At 36.5% G+C, this 23306-nt stretch overlaps 1 protein-coding gene across 1 annotated transcript; it reads right to left on the bottom strand.

Moving 5' to 3' along the window:
• Positions 1-420: 420 nt before the first annotated feature.
• On the bottom strand, positions 421-22963 carry UFL1 (UFM1 specific ligase 1; the record flags this gene model as incomplete). Its single annotated transcript, XM_081997185.1, has 19 exons — positions 421-633; positions 1610-1790; positions 2237-2322; positions 2922-3002; positions 3146-3276; positions 4413-4576; positions 5536-5652; positions 6945-7071; positions 9826-9946; positions 10334-10513; positions 11229-11404; positions 12542-12688; positions 16101-16159; positions 16801-16931; positions 18147-18261; positions 19081-19178; positions 19946-19974; positions 21960-22105; positions 22887-22963. The coding sequence occupies 19 exons, from the start codon at positions 22961-22963 to the stop codon at positions 421-423; spliced, it is 2379 nt and encodes a 792-aa protein (XP_081853311.1).
• Positions 22964-23306: the final 343 nt, after the last annotated feature.

Raw genomic sequence — 23306 nt, 5'->3', positions numbered from 1 at the left:
TTGAAATTACAGGCTTTTATACACTTATATGCAATCCTTATATCACTATAAATCCAAAACAGAGAAGTAAAACTATAAGCCTGTGTGTGTATGGAACAGAATAGACTCTTATTTGAAGAACAGCCATTTCTTGAGGCCTCACATGAAGATGCCAATTAAAACCCACTAATTTCATACCCAAAGTGTCCACAACTGTGCTCTGTCACACCTACATTTAATGTGTGTTACATGTACACTGAAGTAGTACATAACAAAACTCCATTTGCCACCATCACCCAACAACCGTGTTCCCTTGACTGATTTTCAATTGTTAGAAGCCAAATTTTAAAGTCTGTCAAGCATTTTCTGCTATCCTTCCCTTCAGGATAGAAAAAATAAATTCTGACTGTATCATGGATGTGGATGCACTGAATATTAATTTTATTCCTCAGTTACAGAAGACTTCCTAGGTCTGAGAACAAGATCCTTGATCGAGGTAGTGATTTCCTGGAGCTCTTTTCGAATGGCGTCTGCTTCTTCCTCCTCTTCCTGGTTATCTGTTGTGTCACCATCTCCCTGTTCAGCTTTCTTAGTCTGGCTGATCAGTTGTTTCACTACTAATCCCTGGTATTTGACTAACAGAGAGTGCTGATCCTGAGGGGAAAAAACAGAACAAAACAAAGGAATGTCAATGTTACAGAGCAGGTACACAGACCTTTAAATGAAGATCAAATTTTTAAAAAAGCATTCTCCCATTCTTGTCTAAGCAGGGCTAGTAATACATAAATACATTTCCATCAAGGTATTTTGCAACTTAAATTCTGAGAGACATTCAAAGAGGCAGAAAAATGAAAGTACATACATGCTCCAAGAACAGGACAATTAACCACTGAAGCAGGAAAGCAATGCAGCCAGTAAACGTCGCCAGTTTTGGTAGTTTAGAATATAGAATTTCAGTATTTTTACTTTTGAAGAGGTATACCTTTCTTTAAAGCTGAACTAGAAAAGTTTAAAAAGCAACCATGCTCTCTAACTGGGAGGAAAGAGAGTGTAAAAATTTTCAGTTATAAGGATTAAAACATTCCCCAATACATAGCCCTCTATGGATAAAGGCAAAAGCTAAAGTACTAATAACAGATTGATGTTTAATTTTATTTAAAAAATATTGAAGACAGAACCCTGAAATGATAGGTTTGAAATACAATACAGATCAGAGAAATTGTATATTCTGTAGATAAAGTAATGATTAGCCATGAAACACAAAGGTGCCAGTCTTACGCAGCATAGAACCATAGAATCATTAAAGTTGGAAAAGACCTTTAAGATCATCAACTCCAGTCATCAATCCAACACCACAAAGCCCACTAAACCATGTCCTGAAGTGCCACATCTACACATTTTCTGAACACCTCCAGTGATGGTGACTCCACCACTTCCCTGGGCAGCCTTTTCCAATGCTTAACCACTCTTTTGGTAAAGAAATTTTTCCTAATATCCAGTCTAAACGTCCCCTGGCACAACCTGAGGCCATTTCCTCTCGTCCTATCAAGCAGAAATAGTGTAAGGCACAACTTTCGTCTTCTGTCATAGAAAAAAGGTACTTTCCCCCTAAAAAGCTAGAAAGGAATACCTCTGGGATCTTGCCACTTAGGAAATTAATGATCTGTGGTACTGATCTTCCTGGTGCATGAAGCATACAGTGGGTTGAAAACTGAAATAACAGTACTGATGTCAGGTGCAGAACAAGCGCTGGATCTTCTGTGACTTTCAGCTGTTCAATCAGAGCTTGTCTATGCTGAAACAGGACTTGCCTAAGGAACAGGAATACGTTATATAAAAATATGTTTCTCATTATGTCTTACAGTAATTGATAATAGCCTCTAAAACATATCTAACTTCAATTAATTTTAATTTTCTTCTCTGACTGACCATTTCTTTATGCGAAATTCCACATTAAAAAAAAACAAACCTAGCATTAGTGTAGCTCAGTTCTTGAAAGCCCCCTAGAGAATTTATAAACTCTGCTGTAGTAAACAGAGAGTCAAGCAAATTAGCTAAATATGAACTCTCTCCTCCTCCTTCTTCCATGAAATCAGGACTGCTTGACTTTGTATTTTTCATTTAAATAGTGTGGAAAGAAAGACTACCTCTAACTTACACATTCTGTGTGACTGCTACCAAACTAACCAGCTAACATTTGTGCAGCAAGAGAGCTACATTTCACATACTGAACACAGAATAAACAAAATTAAGGTACCTTTCCTTCTTTTTGTCTCCTTTTTTCACCATAATACCACAAATATCCACTGCAGAATCAAGGCATGAAAGAAAATCTTCTACACTCTATTAAAAAGTGATATAAATACTTAATCTGTGTTAGTAGATTATAAAAAAGGTTAACTACTGTTCACAGTTACTCACACAAACAGATGACTGTGAATACAGTTGGAATAAACTATGGAAGAAAAAAGTGAAAAGTATTTAGCGGAAATTAACTTTATTCATCTTCCAATACTTCATATACTTAAATGCTAAAACAAACTATAATCCATTAGTCTTAAAAATGGAATTAAAAAAAGAATACATGTTCTACAATTATTTCCAGATATGTTTTTTCTTAAGAAACATACCAGAATGGCCTTTGCTTAAAAAAAAAAAGCTTTTACTTTTCTCACCTGCACATAAAAGATAAACTGGATTCCATCTGGAACCAAAGAGCTAGGTACCAGTATGAAAACGTAAGATCACCTTTTCACCTCTTAAAATTCACAGATATGAAAATGTACTTACTCTCACTGACTTAAGACAAAATTCAAAAGATTATTTTGCCTTCATCCTTCACAGCAGCAGCAGTTATGTACTACACTATGTATGTCAGCTGTTCATTAGCATTGTATCAGCAGGACAAAAAATTTGAACTCAAAGATTCTGGGTCACTTTACCTTGCCATTCAGAGAAGTATGCAGTTTAGTTAAAGGACCTTTGGTGTCTTCTGGCAATTTACCTAAAATCTTGGTCCGGACCTGTATGATACAAGAATGGAAATAATCAGTAATAACAAATTGCCGTTTTAGCTGTAGGCGTATTTAAACATAAGATAATTAAATATTAAATAAACATCCCTGATCTACTTGAGAGTGTTAAAAAGGAACTGTTATCTCTGTACCTCATTTGTGATTGTAGAATAATTTTCTGTTGTCATCATTGAATCAGATGCTAGGAAGTTGAAAATAAGATTTGTAATGTCTGTACAGACAGTCTTCAATAGGTGTTTGGCAAGGTTAGTCTGAGTCTCGTCTGTTAAAAGAAATAAGTGATTAAAAGTAACTTATCATAGTTATCCAATTCCTATTACAGTTACAACAAGAATTCCTAAAACGTGGACTCTATCAACAATGAGTAGTATAAGAAAGTTATCTGGATACATGAAGCTAACATCCTTCATTTGCAGTTGCTTATGGAACATTCTTCACTGAAAAATGAGAGCTTTCAGATCTGTCAGCACCTTTTAATGCATTGTTAGTATTTCAATGTTGTAGCTGTAAAGGCAGTAAACTAGAACCTGTACAATCCTTGTGAACCACTAATGAACAACCACTGTTATCCATCAACAAGTAAAAAGTATGTAAAGTTAAAGCCTACAGGACAGTCAGTTTAACAAAAGAGCAGGCACATGACTTAAGACTGAAACAGTAGAATTTTAGAAAAAAGAGGCCACACAAGTACACAAACACAGGCTAATGGGAAATAATTACATTTATTCTGAAACACAGCAATATTGGGGTTTTTTGCTAGTGTTTCCTTTTGTTACAAGCTTTCTGAAGGGAAAGCTCTAGAAGAAAGCTGAATACCGCAGAGAATATTGGAAACATCTACAACATTTTCCTAATGCTACTTTTCAGTCACAAAATATAAGTAGCTAAGGAAGACACCTTACAATGTAACAAACTGCAAAATGAATTTACACCTTTTTGAAAAACTACCCCCAAGGAGCAGTTACTTTCAATAACAAAACTAAAAGAGGTTTTAACAGGGGCTTCTTAGAAACTGGTAGCATTCAATTCATTCATTAGTGGCACAGGTGACAGAATGAAGTAAGCTTACTAATCTTTTTATTTTTTTCCTTTTTTTTTTTTTCCTCAGACAATAAAAACTGGGAAGGGATGCCAACACTTTGGAAGGAAGGACATGAACCCAGTGTTATCTTGACAGAAGATATGACAGACTATGGATATGAAATAAAGAGAACATATTTCAGTAAGTGTGCAAACCAATGCACTCTAGCATAAGGTCAGTGTTAGGCAGTGTAAACACATCTCTAAGTTCTTCCTTTCTAAACTGTTGCTCCTCTTGGACCTTGAATGTAGATTCTGGAATAAATTCAACATCCTTGAAGAAGCATATTAATTTTTGAAAGTATATATTCATTGTACCTGTGAAATGCTTTGTCCCCTTTTCAAATAACCGAATGTTGTTGTACAAGTTTGAGAATTCCTCCTGCAAATCCTTCATAGTCTGTCTTCTGCTAGCTCCAGAGGAAGATGTTGAAGACGTAAAAACAGAACGCACAACTTCCTGATAAGTTTTTGTTAATGGTCTTAGAACAGAGAAGAAGAAAGGAGAAAAGGGAACATTAAACAAAATGTTAAACTGTAGAAGGTTTTTCCAAATATATCAGCAATAGAGAAAGCTACCTCATTACACAGTAAATGAATAGGACATGAATGCCACAGAATGGTGAGATAAATAAAAAACAAATAATTGAAATCAGAAAAAAGCACTAGGAAATTAAAATGTACTTCTGTAATTGCAGAAGTACTATCGGCTACAGTATGCATGGTTTGTAAGTGCTTGCCAAGGTTTTAACTCATAACGACTCCTAAATTGGAACAAAATGAAAGATAGAAAAGATTTCCATAAACAACACTATTCACAGACTCTTTCAGGGGTTTGTGGACAAATTTCACATCAATGAGAGCTGTAAGAAGGTAAGACTTAAGTTGCATTAAAATAGCACAGGCCCTTCTAAAGATGCAGTTATGACTGCACTGCAAGTTTATGCCAGCTTCGGCTGTTACAGTCTTACCATGTCCTTTTTGCCCTCAAAACACATATTCACATCCTCTCTCGTATGGAACATCTTTTAAAATAAGTTATTAATCTTTGCTTAGATCTGTTTGCTGACCTAGCTTACCACCCAGTTCACACAGGTACCAGCGGAGCCACAAAAGACAGGGAACACAAACATATACCAAGGGCTGTACAGAAGATGGGACTGGTGAAACCCCAACATGAATTAATGTAAGAGTGTGGAAATACACCCATGAACCTGAAAATATACTTGCTGACAAAGGACACAAAACCACCTACTGCTAAGCAGAAGCATTATTTCTCATTACTGTGTCAGCAAGGCTTTCTAGTACGTAAGCAAAAAGAATATTGTGGTTCACTTCAATCAGCAAAACATTTTTTTCAAAGCAAGAAAACAGACTGAAGAGAAGATTCATCTGAAACGAAACACAGACTTTCTAACTCCAGCTGAATTACTGAAATTACCTTATTAGATGTTCAGCAAGTTCTGTAATAAGCTCTTCAGGGCAATCCTGCATGTGGGCCTTTAAAACATCCTGAATTTCCTCTTGTGACATGAAAGGGAACTCTGGCTGCTTATTCCTACCTGTAGGAGCCATGAGCAACAATCATTGAGAAAACATTATATTTAGTTTTGCTGTAGTTACTCTGTGGCATGAGAAAGTCTAAACCTCCGTAGAGGAAATGTGTTACCAACGATGTAAAAAAAATGGGATGACTACATATGGCATTTAAATCTTACACATATGAAAACATATTTATATTTGAATGGTTATATCTGAATTTATCTTGGGATTTTGGTTCACTCTATTTATTACAATACAGCAATACAAGCAGCAACAACTGTAAAACATGAAAGGCTACACCAGAAAAAAGGTGCTTTAACACTGCTTTACTCAGTAACTAAGAAGTCTTGAAAAACTTAATTTATATGTGATTACAGTAATGTGTGAGAGTAGTATCATAGAAAGTTAAGATGCTGTACTTGACAACTTCAAATACCATGTTTAAAAGTATTTTTCAGTCATTACTGGAAGTCTAGATACTATATATAAAATGTAAGTACACACTTCTGGTACTCCATCGAATAAAAGAAGTAAAACATAATTATGATTGTTTCATTTGCAACCAATGCTATGTTTGCTGTGATACGTTTGCTACAAGACTAACAACGTATGTGTTTATTTCTGAGGAAGCCATCCAGGCTCCTTCTCCTATCAGCAAAGGTAGAGAAATGGGCACCAATAGGGATCAGTTCAAACTCATCCTGTAATACACATCTAGAACACGCGAGACAGACAAGGCCTTCAAAATACCTACTTTTCTCCATTACAAAGTCAATAGTTATAAAGGTAGATAGCTCATACATAGAGGTCTCAGTTAAGTAAGATGAATCTTATTTCAAACATTAAAACTGTATTTTGACTGTATATTTTATCCTTAGGAGGAAAAACCTCTAGTACTGTTTCACTGCTATGATTTGTTAATTTAAGCTAATTAAGCTTTGGAACTGGATGAGAACTTCTCCATTTATCTTAAACTATTCAGCAGGTGTTAAGAAAGCAAGTATAATATTCACCCCAAAATCTAAGGCATTTCCTACATAAATTCAAATTAAAAAAAAAAACCAAACCACCTGCTGTCATATCTTTTACTTAAATTTCTTTTTTAAAGACTAAGCTTTAGTGAATAAGGTATGCCCATTTCATTTAGATAGCAATATAATATCTATTGATACAATTCTAATGGAATAGTGTTCTCCAATTCTTTGACATTTTACTTGATCCTACCAATAGAGTGGGGAAAAACACAACTGGAAAAGCAAGTGATAAAAACAGGTCAGTATGAGTAGATAGTGACCAAAATAAAATTACAAACCTGTGCTAATTGCTTGCGACTCTTCATCGCTGTCAGCATCCTTTTTTCCTTTCTTCTTGGTTTTCTTAATCTTGATCTCTCTAGCATTACCACCTCCTCCTCCTCTCACGCTTCCACTGCCCTCTGGTGGAGAATTATTTGCTTAGTGCGCAGTAAAGTTCTACCACTTAAGTTTACAATATTAAGGTAATTTATACTGCATTACTTGTTAATGCTCAATTAAAAAAGCACAACCAGATTCTAAATGTAACTTACAATACATATTCCAGAATCTTAGGGCCATAAGTTTTAGTCTTAAGAAAAAGAAGCAGCTAAGTCAAAGCTTTAAGCTAATGTCATTAATAAACACAAATAATAATCATATCAAATGTGCATCATCATTAAAAAGATAAACTTTTTCCAGCTGAAAACAGATGAGATACCAGTGTCCACAGTGTAATGGGAGAATTTCTGTTGGCTGAAAATAGCATCTTAGTAAGCATTTAGCATTTTTATTGAGTGATGTTGAATAACTGAGCTACTAAAAAATATTCCAGACAATGTAACTTTGTTAACTTTCAGAGAAAGAATCCTGTGTAGCAAACATTTATCCAAAATATTCTTGGAAGTGTGTATTCAATTAACTAGAACACTAATTCTTTTTCGACTATTTCTAGATGACTATAAATCAAGAAGATGTTCTGGTTCTGACAAACATAAATTCCTGAGTTCACAGGCCCTGTAATCCATGTATTCACACTGCAGACAGGATCTCAATTCGCAATACAGTCCCTTTCCACAAGGTAAGCTGCTTCGTTGTTTGTTCCTTTTATCACAGTTTGTTCCCTTCTTTTTTTCACTTGAAAGAAATTTAAACTCCACAATAATTGGTTCTATACATGCACTAAGTCTTGAGAATGTAGGGTTTTTTCCATTTAAATATAAGGTCCAAGATTTGAAGTAACTACATTATGCAATAGTACTATCATTTAAGAAAAAGGAACACAAAGACAAGATGTTACTACTCACAAAGCTAACTGCATCTGTTATGTGCTATAGACAGATTTTTAAGCATTACTTTGCAGGAACAGCAAACTAGTTCACTTGTAGCTAGCACTGGGTGGTGTACTTGTGAGACCATCCAAGTTTGTGACCTCTCCGGGCGGGGGGGGGGGGGGGGGGGCGGGGAAGAGGGAAAAAAAAAAAGAAAACGGTGTTTTTCACAAGCTTATTTGAAATGTGACTGCATTCACATTTTAGTGAATGACAGTCAACTGTCATTCAATGAATTTGTCAACTGTGCAATATACTAGTTATTTTGGAAACTCCATTCTGTATTCCACTTTATAGCCATATAAAAAAAGCTGTAATCTGCAGTCAAGATCTTAAACCACAGAGAGATAAAGCAGGAGAGACTACTGCCAGAAAAATGGTATTTTATGACAACAGGATACATGGACTGTAACGTACACAAAGGATTACAAGAGTACATGCCTCTACAGGTACTTGTTTGTAACAGACTGCTGCAAATGCTATTATAAATAGAAAATACATAATATACCTTGATAATTTTCATTAATCCAATACATGGCTGAACCATTTGTAATGAACTACATTAACACTATGCGACATCACGTTACACTTAAACAGTAGATATTGATACGGTCACGCACAGACCTTAAGATAGGCAATGTGACATTGGCCACATTCTGCCATTACACAGTAACAACATCTAATCCTTAAACTGTGATGTTAATTGTTTTAAGGTAATATGCCTAACAGTCCATTAAAAAAAACACTTCAGGGTAGTGCACGCTGGTGGTGCAGCATATGTTACCTGTGGATATGAATGTGTCTAGACACATAGTACATGCTCAGCAGAGTCTCACTTTCCAGAGGCTTGGAAACTGAAGTCATTCTATTTCTGATAGTTCAATTAAAGTTCAAGCTTCTCCACTTCAGCTCTGGCCTAGAAAAATATGCTGTCTGTTGTGGCAAGAGTAAGTTTAGATTCCATGCCAACTCAGTCATGGCCTTTTTAAGAATAGAATATAATGTTTTATTTTTCAGATGAGTATATTCAATTAAGATAGATGCATCAGTGCTCCAATTCTGTTACTTTCAGTAGCGTATAAAACTCTCTGAGTTCAACATAGATTGCTCAATTGTGCTGTAGCAACACAAGAACCACATAAAGTTTTTGGGACTGAAAATACACTCTCTAGTCTGAATAATGTTTTAAAACCAGAAAGATTTGAAAGGGTTAAAACTGCACATTTTTTATTCTTCCTCAGACTAAGATCTATTCCAAACAGCCACCACACAAATGGAGTAAGGCTTGGGATTAATTTAACCCAGAATATACTTTAAAGTAAACTGTGTGGATCTCCTAATAACACTTATTAGGAGAAACACCAGAAAATTGTCTGGCATGGGATTCTCAGAAAAGATGTATAACATTCCCCAAAAAAAAAACATCTTAATACTTCATTTCCCAATTTAGACAGAGTGATTTTGGAAATAACTTCTCAAGACTGTTAAGAAATATTTTCATTTTCCTGGATCCCTGAAAAGTGGAGAGTAAGAGTGTATTTACACTGTGTAATAAAAAATGGTACAGAGGTCCCTGAGCTAATACTGGTTTGGTCAGTCCTAATTGCACAACTCAGTCTTATGTGACCAGCCCGTAACACACTAATAAACAAACATGGATCCCTTGCTTATAAAGTATAATGATGAGAAGTGGTTGGATTATTTCTTAAATATCTTCAGCAATGGACTGGAGGCAACTAGTGGACTACAAAATATAGTAACTTTATATTTGAATATTTCCAAGGCAAAGCAAGCCTCTTTTTTTCTTTTTTTTTTTCTGTCTTAAGCTAAATATTGATGCCTTACCTGTTGCTTTCTTTCTTCTTTCATCCTTTTTGTCTTTTTTATTAGCATATGAATTCTCTAAACCAGAAGCTTGTTTTAAATCTTCTTCAGTGATTAAATTAACAGGGTTATTTTTCATTTCCTAAAATGAAGAAAGTGCACTTAAGAGTAAAAACATACACACAGCAACAAAAGACACATATAGAAACTTTTAAGTCATTGGGCCATTTTTAGGTATCCTAATCTAACACCATGTTCTCCAAGTGCAACACATGAAGAGACATGTATTCTTCCCTTCAAAATTCAGCATCTGATCATACCGTTACTGTGATGGTGTTCCTTGAGTGAAACTGAATATACGTTGAATTACACTGATTACATACACAAACCTTTTCTTCATTTTTGCCCTTCTTCTCAAGCTATATTTCAGATGAGATGTAAAGAGATGGCAACAGCAAATAGAAAGTCACATAAACTATATTCCGACACTCAATGTACACTGCATCTTAACCAATAAAAAAGCCTGTACCTTTTCAGCTTTCTGTTGCATCATATCAGAGAACAGATCAGCACAGCTGCTTAGAAATTTCTCACTGACCACAATGGTGTCACTGAAGACTAAACCTGAAGAATTTTTGTTTAAAGATCTCATCACTTGCTGAAGCAAAATCCCAACATCTTCTATTGACAGTGAACTGGGCAGAAGAGTCTAGGGTAAAGAAAATCAAAATCATTCACATACAATAATCTGTTCTAGAATGGACAGACATACTTATATGTGGATAAACAGGACACCTCATTTGACAGCTGAACAGTTAACTGTTTAGAATATATTGCACTTTTAAAATTAAACTAGTAATATAAGAGTAAACATTACTTTAAAACTCCTAAAATCCCAAATTGACATGCTCTAGAATATATGTTACCTCTGGGAAAACACATGGCAACTTCTTCAAAATGCAGCTCAACAGATACAGAGTAACACCAAACACAAAACAGCAGCAGTCCTCCTTAAAAGCAACAAAGTAGTGTTCTAAGGCCTAAAATTATTTAGCCAGGACAAAATGGCTAATATCCTTCAGCTTACCGAAACTGTCCTAAGAATTCAGTTTAAACTTCTTTCCACAGAATCTCCACAGAAATATATTGTTCTCTAGCAGAATACAGTCGCACTAATTTTGAAATGAAAGTTAGTCTTAGGTATCTATCAACTGAATACTAACATGACCTTCCCCTATTTTTGTTCAGACCAATTTAAAGGCAAACAATGCATTTTACTTGTTATTTTACTTAAGCTGAATATTCTTCTTTGACAACACGCAATTTACATTATACATGTAAATGTATAATGTGTAGCTTCATTAAAGTATAATTTGATAAAGACAAAACAAATAAATCCAACAACAACTGAAAGGATCACTTACTGCTACATCTATCCAGTTTCCAGAGCTGATGGCTTCCTCTACAGATGCTTCAACCTGATCCACAATTTCTTGACCAACACAAGCTGCTCTCAGAAATAAGAGTTGTGTGGATTTGTATCTTTTTTTAATGTAGCCTGCTGGGTCAGGGATGCCAAGTCTGTACAACGCATCAAATTCTGTAAAACAAGATGTCTGTTACATTTAAGTACATTCATTTACATACAGGATCTTTTGTGGTGATTTAGTTTTTTTTGAAAGCAGGAAAAGAAGAATTACATTTAGTTTTTATACAAGTAAATGCAACTTCAACCTGATGCTGACCTAAAACTTAGTTCAGTACAAGCTACAGCTAAACATAGTTAATAGAAATATGAGGATTCAATCATGGACATGACTTCAGTGTGAGTTTTGGAAAAAAATGCTTTTTTCAGATTCTTACACCATTGCAATGATATCTTTCCAAAGTATTCTAATGTAACATCAACAATATTTACAATAATATGCAATGTCAAAATGTTTTGTTTTCTGAAGCTACTCCAATATACTCCTAGAATCATGCAATGCCTCACAAGTAAAGAATTTCAGCTATTTGGCAGTTTATACTTAGGCATTCTGAAAACATTCAGACTTTGATAGATACTCTATCAGTCAAGCAATATTACAGAAACACTTAATAGCACTACAGTAAATTAGGCCAAGCCTTTTCAAACTGCAAGACTAACTGTTATTTAGGGACTGGCCCTTTGGGACCATAAGGGTACATTCCTCTGTTTATTCAGGTCCACATTTTCCCATAGCTCCTGTTTTAAAAAACATCATCGTCCATCATCAGTCAGCTTTAAGTTAAATAGCCTTGTCTGGATTCAAATCAGGACAATAATGCTACCCACTCTAATTCTACAAATCTTATTTTGGAAAAGGTTCTTCCTGTGCACTGCATGCTAGTAACATCTGAAGTTTGGTTGTAATCCGGACACCTGACCTGAAACTCCAACTATGTGGGTTAGACATGATCATCTGAAAAGTCTACAATGAGCAGCCTAAGAAAAGTTTTCAGAACAGTAACAAAAGTAGCATTTGTAACTCTGTGAGAAATAAAATTACTGTTTAGCAGTATGGTTCTCTCTGCTGGAATATGGTTCAGTAACACACATCATTATAAGCAAGATGGTCTTTTAACAAAGGCATATCAACTACTGTATTGATTTCCACCTGTGAGGCTTCGCTCTAGACACTAGCTATGTTAGGGTAAGACCAATTACCTAAACTAGTTTTAGAAAGATATTATATCCACAAGAATGAAGATTAATTACCTAAGTAACCATTCTGCTTGAAAAAGGAATCCACCCAGTTGCTCTGTGTTCTGGCATAGATGTCTGGAACAAACACAGCCTTATCCTGCCTCCCACCAACCACAGTGCCTTTTAGACGACCAGTGTTAACAAGTTCTTCTAGTACAGCTACAAGAAGAAAATAATTGAAGTGACATTTTCCACTCCGATATATCCATTAATCAAAACTTAGCAATTATTTTCCCTGTTTTGTTTCTTTTTTTTCCCCACCCATTAGTTGTTTTTCTTTTTTACTATTAATTGAAAGAAACTGAAGACCAAAATACAACTGTTTGTTCTAGTGAAACACTTCTGAGTTCTATCAATTATTTTTAACACTTATGAGAATGTCTTGATAAAAGCTCTGTAAATCATACAATGTTTCAAAAGAGTAAGCCACAATGGCAGGATCAAAGCACTTTTTATTGAACATACAGCTGGACAGTTTGAGCTTTTAATTTAGAAAATGTAGTCACAAAAGAATCTTTGTCTGGCCAGACAATAAAATATATGAGCATTTTATTAATAATGTTCTCTTCAAATTCACTGGTTGCATGATAACCAAGATGGAAAAAGAAATCTGAACACACTAAAATGACATGAAAAATTGCTACCTAAACTGTATAAATGTGAGCACCTCCTACTGGTGACCATCTTCACAGTTTACAATGTTCACACTTGCCAGTAATAAACTCCTGGAAATGCACAAATATTACTGACAAAGAATGTATTGGTAAATGGTCGTACCAAAGTATTAGACTTTCTCAGTGCTAAATAATGTATTTTCAATCCACATTTAGGTGCACAGGAATATCTGATTTGCCTTCTATGTTCCGCTTTTGGCTTTTCGTAAGTCACTAGATAGGTTAAAAATATCAGTGACATCAACTGCCAAGCTCTGCTGCTTGCTAGAGCTTTGCTAGATGGCTTTTTTACCTTGTTTGTGTTGATTTCTATTTCATTAAAAGACAGACTTTAGCCTGGAACAGAACACTAAATGTTATCACATGGTACGGCTCCTTCCTCATTAAATACGAATAGCAGTCAACATTTTAACATGTTTAATACAGCATTGTAAGTTTAGTTCACCTACACAGGAAAATCTGGTTCAGAAGAAATACTACTGTTTAAATCATGATTGTTTTTGTCAGATATGCCCATAGTGGAGATAAACCTCTATAACCTCGCAGCTATTGAACAAGACTACCACTAACAAAGCTGAACAGTAGTTACACTGAAAAAATGTAGAAGAAAGAAACTGATTTAAACAAGACACAGCTTTACATAACCTAAGACAAGAGCTAGAAATCATGTTCTGCCATGGTTTAGTTACCTTGTATAAAATGGAGCTTCTAAGACAGATTCTGAAAATGAAATTAGATTTTTATACTAATAGTTTAGTTACTCTAGAAAAATTGAGTCAATGCACCTGTTCTACTTAAACAATTGTCAGATAATACAGTTTACAATCTCAACTTGTTTTTATTCAAAGTTTTTGGGAAAAAGAGTAAAACTTTTCTAGGTACTTCAAATAATTTTGTGGACCACTAGCAATAAACCAGAGTCTTTATAGAGAATGGGGGAGAAATGAAGATGCCAATTTATGTATTATTTCAAGTGCCAGTTCTAAAACTCCAGGGCAGAGAAGGTGCTTTCACAGATTTCACAGCCCCTACTACAATTATGTTAGTATTATACAATTATACAAAAACAAATAGTATTTTGTTTTAAAACAAAACAACAGGATCTTTGCACAACTACTGTAATTTCACTATTATTTTTAAAGGTGACAGCGTAGTTTGTAGCGTCCTGTTAGGTCCCTGTTGCAGTCTGGCAAAGACGACAAGCATCCCTCCATGCCTGTCCCACATCAGCAACACAGTATTCAGAAATGAAGAACATCTGTGCTTTCATTATGATTTGTAATTAGTGTTTTATATTAAGCAGTTTCTCATTTTGAAAATTAATTCTTTTTTATCATAACTTCATGTCCGCTTAATAGGAATAGCAGCTCAACTATACGATGGAACCAAAGACTACTGTTTCTTGTCTAACATTAAGTTAAACTATTGATTAAATAATTAGCTCTTTGTAAATTATACAAACAGTACACTGAACTGACATGTTTTTTCTAGAAGACACAAAATTGACAAAGACCACTTTAAAACACATTGCTAATAATGGCAAACTTAAAAAGCAAAGAGCACAAGTAATGTAATTGAAAAGATGCTTTTCAAGCTTCCAGCATTTATGGAATTGAAGTGTTATCTCAGAAAATGGATAGAATAAAATCAAATGTGCTCTGGCAGTGAGTAAAAAGCTCTTTGAAACTTAGGAAACTGCAGAGGAAATGAAATATAGTAAGAAAAACTACGAAAAAAGATGAACAAATTCACTAAAAAAAAAAAGGAGAAAAATAAAGTACCAGAAATACACTTAGCCATCATGATGATTACTGGTGACAGAAAAACACTAGAACTTCAACTCATGTTACCACTGTACATGAGCAATACACTGATCATGTACTTGCAGGACATGTTTGAAAAACACTGTAACCACATACTGAAATTTGTCGAATACTGCAATATTACTATAATGCAGTTTAACAGACTTTCCTTTTAGTCTCTGAATACCTGGGTAGCACATTCCAAAAAAAAAGAGAAAACCTTAAATTGATTATCTGAAAGTAGAGTGTTATATTATTTTACTGAAATGCTAAGAATTTCGTTAATGAATAAGCTTGTTGCAAAGAACAAGAAGGTAAGCAAAGAGATGTTATAGTGGAAGGCAAAAAGACCCAATCAAACAAAAGAGAAACATTAACTTTCATGAGAAGAGATAGAAAACCATTAAAGGATTCCAAAAACCAGCAGCACTTGGTCAGCCAGCACACAAGACTATGGTGCTTGAAGCTGTATTTTGGACAGACGAGAGGGGGTTCTTGGTAGTCAAAGAAAAGCTGCAACATCAGAAGTGAGAAACAATTAAGTACTGCCTAAAAGTTTCAGCAGTTGGATAGGAAATCTTTATGAATTTCTATTTTAAAAAGAAACTGCAGAAAATAAAAGCAAACAGTTTAAGGATATGCTTTACCTCTCAGCATATAGAGATATTTAACTGAGAGCATAACAAAAGCTCTGCCTCCGGTATCACAGAGAAGAGTCAATAAACAAAATCCAGAGCAGTTAATGCCATTTGGCTACATAAAATCTGTCCTCTTTTGTGTGCTTCACTGATAAAACTGCCAGCAGCTAAGGGCAAATGATGAAACAGATGGCAAAATGAGTACTGTACTTCTTGCATCATTCTGCCCCCAAAGGCATTCATCAATGCATGCTTTCATTGCTTTAGATATAGAGAACATCTCTTCAGTTATGGATAGCACAAAAAGTTTAACACTTTTTACCCTAGAGAGAAACATATTGCTCTTTATTCCAGAATTAATACTATATATACTAAAAAGCTGCTTTGAAAGCATACTTGTAATGAAGAATCTATGAATTAAGTAACAAAAATACAAAACAGTCTGAATGAAACTCACAGTAAAGTAAGTGTTCTTGAAATCCATACCGTGTGATCAAGTTACTTACAGGTGTAGGCCTTGGAAAAAAGAAAAATAAAACAACGTAAGTTAGTGACTCAACATTGATGTGGAGTATCTAGAAATAGAAAGGTTAACTCCAGATGGACAAAACTACGTAATTTCTTAGCCCCAGGGTGCTACACTGATGTTTAACACAGCTTACCAGGTTTTAATTTTGAATTATTATGAAGTTATATCTTACAACAGAGCTACTATAATTATTGTAAGGAAACTTCTGCTGTCCCAAGTTTTTTCTCTCCATACAAATTGACAAAGAAGATTATTGATTTAATAGGAAAAAATTATCTATAATCACATGTACTGGGTAGACATCAAAACAAAATTGACTGGGGAGTGGTGGAACGACAATGAGGACAGATACTCTCCAAACAAATGAAAGAACTACTGATTAACATTTTCTTCAGCCAAAAACCTTAAGTATGTTGTATATTGCTATACTTTTCTTGTTCTCCTTTCAAAAGGAGGTCCCCATTTCAAAAAAGTGAGTCTAATATTTCACCCCAGGAACTGAATTACACTTGAACAAATCTATCCATAGGTCTTTATTTTCTTTTCTTTTTCAATCACAAGTGAGTTTGGTCCATAAAGACCTATGGTAAAAACATTTTAATATGTGGTTGTTGGTCTGGCAATTTACCGAGTAATCGCAGTGAAGAGACCACGAATGCGTGCTCGATGCCGGGACACAAAGGCTTCTGTAAAAATCACCCCACGGTTTTCCTGGTCTAGTTGTCCATGAATAATTCTACCCAAACGCCTGGATAATGCCTGTAAATGGAAGATGGGATGACTGCTAAAATTGTATATTAGCGATATTAAACAAAAATCAATCAAAAAATCTGTATTAACAGATCAGCAAGTTAGTTTTTCTGAGACAGACAAAATATTCAGAAATGAGGACTACAAATGGAAATTATTATGGCCCACACTTTAAACTTCAGGGAATTCACCTTTCCTAACAATCCCCTCATATTACATATATGTGTATCCAAAGATGAAAGAAAACTTTGCAAAAGAAATAAGTATGGTTTGGAGATGCACAGTCAAAACTAAGATTTAGCCTTTGTATTGATTTTATAAGAACCAGTGGCACAGGAATTCACTATCCATTTTTTCAAACAGTGAAGACAAAACTTAGCAACAATAATCACAAAAGAGGCGCAAAGAGCTTATAAATGTGCATCCTTGCAAAGAGAACTGAACCCAGGAAATTCTGCCCAGGAAACACAGAGAAACCATGTACTAATGTTTGTATCGTAGCAATGTTTTTGTAGAAGCTGATCATGCAACAAATATTAGAGGAATTCTGTTCATCTGTTCATAAATTGAGAGTCAATAAGGTTGTCTGTGGTACAGTGACTGTTGTCATTGTCTGTGGTAACATGACTGTCCACCTAACATGTGCCACAGGATTACCCTTTGAAAAAAAGTATTTTCCAAAAAAATCCAACCTCGACTGAAAGTCAACAGTGGTAAAAGAATTCTCCCTAATCCTTTTAAGCAGTAAAATAGTCACTAACAAAGGGAAATAGGGGTTTTTTCCTACTCTGCATGTCTGGCTTCAGCTTCTAGAAACAAACGTTTATTTTACCTTTTCTGAATAAGCCGAAAGGTCTCTCGCACTGTATTTCTGCTTCCTGGGTAGCTAATGAGACAGATGAAATTCCCCTATATCTTCTCTCTAATATTTCAAACAAAGACATTTTCACATCTTCCACTAATCTAATCTGTTCCTAACAGTCCTAAACCTAATCTGTTCCTACCAGTCATTAAGATTCTGAAGAAATTTTGCCCAATAATGAAAAGGCAAATATCAACCTCAATCTGTCAATAACTGTTACACTGCAACGTTTATGCATCTAATACTTTTCTGCGTAGACTGAGAATAAGCTCATCACAACTAAAGCCATGAATACTGCAAAGATGACAAAAGAAGGTGAACATAATGAATTCTACATTTGCAAGGTTGGTGGCTTGTATCACCTGTATCAGGAAGTCTCCCGGAAGGTCGTATGCCTTGCAGAGTTCTGATATTGTCACCTGGCCAGTTTCCTGTAGCTTATCATTTATTTCTTCTGCTAATTGATCCAGGTAACTCCTTATTTAAAAACAAGAAAAAAAAAATCCCAACACATTAAGTGTGAAATTCAAGATCAACCTGTTATCCACAGGCTGAATTATTACCTGACCTGGCACTATATGTCTTTCTGTTGCATCTTAGCAAAAATAAACTGAAAGTTATTTTAAATTAATAAAGGAGAACTATGTCAGTGAAAATGTGATGTTTTTTAAAAAGCCTGCTAACCAGGTAGCTAGTATTAAAATTGGTCATTTATTTGCTTGTATGAAACTGCCAAAAAGCAGGAACAGGAAAACATTATATGTCAATGAGACTCAGAAAAGGGCTTTAGTGAGCAAGGCAGGTTTTAATTATTTCAAAAGAGCCAGGAACATCACATTCTTTGCAAAGAATAAATCCTGCAGCACAATCAATAACAGTGAAAACTCCATAAAAGTATTACTTCAGTGGTGGTGAAGTGTGCTGAATGCCATGAAATAACTTGCTCATACATCTTAGGCTTGTGAGGTAAAGCAAAAGGTAGGAAAAAATGAGAGGGTTTGTCAATAGCTGAGGCAGATAGCAAAGCCACAGAGCAAACGAGATCTGGCTGCTGTACACAAAGACACTGGGTAAGAAATGAAGCCTCTTAAGTGCAGGATACCAGGCAGAGACATTCAGTGAGGCCTTTGCTCCGTGGATTCACTGAATGCTCTGCTGAGACAGGACTCACTCGCCATTTGGAAAAGAAGCACTGATCACCACGAAGCAGTCCTAGTAGCAGTCAAGAAAAATGTGTTTTCACTTCAGAAGCAACAAAGGCTGGTTGTTCCTGAAATGTGTGAAATCTGTACTCACTCATTTATAAGCTGTCCCAGCACAAGCTGAATATTTTTTTCTGATCTAATGATGTCGTTAGCTCTGTTTTCAATGTGCAGAAGGTCCACATTTATTACCTAAAAAACCCCCCCAACAAAACCTCTTATCAGAACTTTAAATTGAAACTAATTCTCAAACACTGAGATATTATACTTACACAGTCCTATGTCTTAAGGAAAGCTGCTTTTGTTTTTTTCTGTAACTGTATACATATGCAATTAATCTGTCATTTGGAATAAAGCATCAATGATCTAGGGAGAAAAAGCTCTCTTTGCAACTGTGACAAGGTTAATAGAAACCTATATAATAAAAAATTACAGAAAGCTATGAACAGAAAACGCTAAATTGTCTTTCTGAAAGGTTTTTTGATTCCAAGTAATTTTACTCAAGCCAGAAGGGAAAATTAGTCACAGAGGCAGACTACTGGAGGATAAAGATTAGTGGAGACAAGAGATTAATGAAGGAAAAGGGAAGGTCCAAAGAGGCATGCAAAGTTAATTATGCCTGTTCCTGCAGCTTTAAATTTAAATGGAAAACATATTTCTTTTCTGTTTGCCCCCCTTAGTTTACAAAGGAAGAGTTCATAAAGAAAATCTATATATTTTAGTGGTGATTTCAGAGGTCTTAGGCCTCTAAAATTCAGCAGAGAGAAGCTTTCAATAAAGCAGTAAATAGACAGATTAAGTAATGTGCAGTACCCTGACATGAGCTACCAGCTTTTCATAAACTCTGTTCTCTTTTGAAAAAATAACTTCTCTGGAGTATAACTGATGAACTCCATATTTATAATATACATGGTGAAGAAAAGAAAGAATAATATAGTTTTTTATTACTAAAAAGTTACCTGTTGTAAGTCAACAATGTTTACTCGACCTTAAAAAAAAGTACAAATACACTTTTAATACATAAAACATGTTTGAACAGATTTAGAATATACCATAGTTCATTGTGTACAAAATATTTCTTCATTATTTTTTCGTAGACCAATTAAACCAACTTCGACTTTATATATTGTCACAAAAATCACAGGTGGACAGTGCAAGATATATCCCTGTGAACATATATCTTGTGGAACAAGAAGTCAGACTTGCTTTTTAGGCTCTAGACTAGGTCAAAGGGGAAGGATAATGGACCCACCACATTATTTTTTACCAGCAAGGCAGAACTAAGGGTGAAATTGTTACTACAGAACTGGCCATTATAAACCATATAGCTCTTCTCTTCCAGCAGCTGCATTACTGGTGGTGGATTTTACTGGAGTCTAACAGCAAGGTTTGCAAGGAAATTTAAATACTTATAGGTGCAGGGCAGTGCTAAGTGTGCTAAAAACACGTGTCACATAGGTGCCCATTCGCAAGTGAAATGAAAAGCCCATTTAAGACTTTTTGTTAACCAGAGATGGCTTGCCTTCATTTTGAGCTATGCAAATTCCTTTGAGAACCTAGCCTTAACCAGCTACATGGAGGGAGATTGTAGCCCAAGGTTTGGCCAGTGCTATGGCATGGATCTCTAGTGGGACACCAAACGAAATATTAAAATAGCAGGAACTACAAAAGCAGGCCATTGTGTTCCCCTGGTACTTCAGTCACTGAAGTCCCTGCTGCTACAGCCTATTTTAGACTGGCTTAGCTGCACAGGTTTCTCAGGCCACCCCACACACCTCTATGTGACAGAGTGCGCAGCTATATTGTTCTACCCTATGGCTTTACTGACCATCCAATACAGAAACTCCAGAAGAAAAAAAAATCACCATTCAAACTCCTTCCCAATTAGTTTTTACCTTGACACTGACCTGGATTTGACCGCTAGTCCTTGAGTATCAAAACAGGGATTGCCAAAACCTTCTGCCTTTGCATGATGCTACTAACAAAACCCAGCAACTTTAAAGTCAATTCAAGCTATCATACTGATATGATACACAATGGTACAACACAAACTGAGGCATACTTGTGGTAATCGTAAGAAAATGACTAATCTGTATGAACATGTGGTGAGGTGGGTGTTGGTCTCTTCTCCCAAGGAACTAGCGATAGAACGAGATGAAAAGACCTCAAATTGCGCCAGAGGAGGTTTAGACTAGATATTAGGAAAAATTTCTTCACCGAGAGTGGTCAAACATTGGAACAGGCTGCCCAAGGAGGTGATAGAGTCACCATCACTGGAAGTATTCAAAACATGTGTGGACGTGGGACTTTGGGACACTGTTTAGTGGGCATGGTGGTGTTGGGTTAATGGTTGGACTTGATCATCTTAAAGGTCTTTTCCAACCTTAATGATTCTGTGAACATAAGGAAACTGATTTTCCAAACATATGATGCTGTGAAATTCACCCTTAAATATAAATAAAAGTACAATATACTGTCTTCTCATTAAAACCATTAACAAAAAGCAGTTTGAAGCATATTTGCTTCCTTATATATCTAAGTCAGATCTTACAAAGCAGATGTCTCTTTACACTGGTAAAATAAAAGACCTGTCAATGACAATTTAAAATTATTATTATTACTAATGACATGAAAGGAGAATGATTTTTAAATTCTGAGTTAAGACCAAACATCTGGGCTGTACTAAAATGCCAAATTTCCTTCAAAAGGGTTCTTAGACCACTTCTACCTCAGAAATTCTGCATGAGTGAAAATGAGCCAAGTAATGTATCTTGATATGCTTACCCAGAAGTTTAATACAGATCTGAAGTGAAAATAAAATAACAATAGGTGAATTCATGCGTAGATGAAGCAACAAGAAGCAAGCTCACTTTTTTTGGTGAGATTAAGGGTAGTCAAGAAAGCTTTCAAATTCTTTCTGTAGTCTTGCAAATTAACTTCCATCCAGAGGAAGAAAGCAAATGCCACACTTACCACCAGAAACATGAAGCTCATCCCGGATCTCTCTACTAATCTGTGCTGGAGTGACATACTCTTTTCCATCAAGAGTGTGCACTACTTCCAACTGCTTTTCTGCAATCAGTTTATTGACAATTTCTATACAGTTCCGTTCTGACAATCTATCAATGGCATAAAGAATAATTAGTTATTCTAAGTAAGTACTTGTTAAACTTATCTTTAAATTGACATTTTAAAAACACTAAATGCTAATGAAGATTATTTGCTGTTCTGTGTAAATACTTTTTATGACAAAAAACTAATTTCAGGATCCTATTTTTTTCATAGGCTCCCGAATCATCCATATGGCTTCACTTATGTGGGTCATCTCTCTACGATGACTTCTACGCTTCTCCTGAACAGCTGTGAGCACCTTTTGCTGTAAGAATGCACCTGCCCGTGAATTTAGGAATCGTTGTGCTTAGAGAATTTCTGTCTTTGATCCTTCTGAACTTTTTTATTTTAGTTTTGCTTGTTTGGGATTTTTTCTTTAATAAAAACAAGTTCTGGGCAACGACCTCAACTGCCCAACAACACTAAGGAAGAAACGGAGCACTGCAGCCCTGATGGTGTTTAGCAGCTTGAACTTAAGCGGCAATTACACACCCATGCGCTTTCCTGGACCTGCATATACTTTCTGGGGGCCCTAGATGCCCCCTCGGGGCTCACAAACATTGACACACCGGCCAGCGCCAATCAATGGGGAACTGCTGAGGGCCAGCGCCTGGCTGAGCCCGCCGGGACGCCGCTGCGTGTCAGGACCGGGGGCCGTGGCACACCGCTCCCTGGGGCCGTGGGGGCGGAGGGGGAAAGAGAAGGCCGCCGGCGCGAGGAGCGGGCGCCGGCAGACGGTCCGCAGCGGGCTCCGGAGCCTGCGGCGGGTACCGGCGCCGCCCTGCTCACCTGTGAGCCACCTCGGCAAACTGCGCCCGCTGGAAATCGGCCGCCAGGCGCCGAATCTCCTCCCAGGCGGCCGCCATCGCCGCCTCGCCGCTACACGTCAGCCCCCGTCGGGCGAGCTACGGGCAGCGAGCGAGGACAAACCTCCTCGCCGCGGCCGCCGCCCGCAGCGCCACCTGTCGGGCGGGAGCCGCCCCTGCGCTGCCGGGCCCCGCCGCAGCCGCGGCCATTTTGGGGGGGGGCGGGGAAAGATAAAAGGAAAAAGCAGTTTCCCCGCGCAGGCCTGACTCCAGCAGCTGGACCCCAGCGGACGTAGCCACGAAAGCAGACGAAACCGTGCGGTCAGCAGCGAGGCGGTCCCGAGCTCAGGCCTGGGCAGCGTGCTCCACGCGTTGCCGCTAAGCTGTCAGCGTGAGGGTGGCT

This window comes from Phaethon aethereus, assembly GCF_964289735.1.
Source record: "Phaethon aethereus genome assembly, chromosome: 3".
In the NCBI taxonomy this organism is placed as follows: Eukaryota; Metazoa; Chordata; class Aves; order Phaethontiformes; family Phaethontidae; genus Phaethon; species Phaethon aethereus.
The sequence above is the reverse complement of the archived record's forward strand: the minus strand, read 5'-3'. Positions and strand labels throughout refer to the sequence as shown.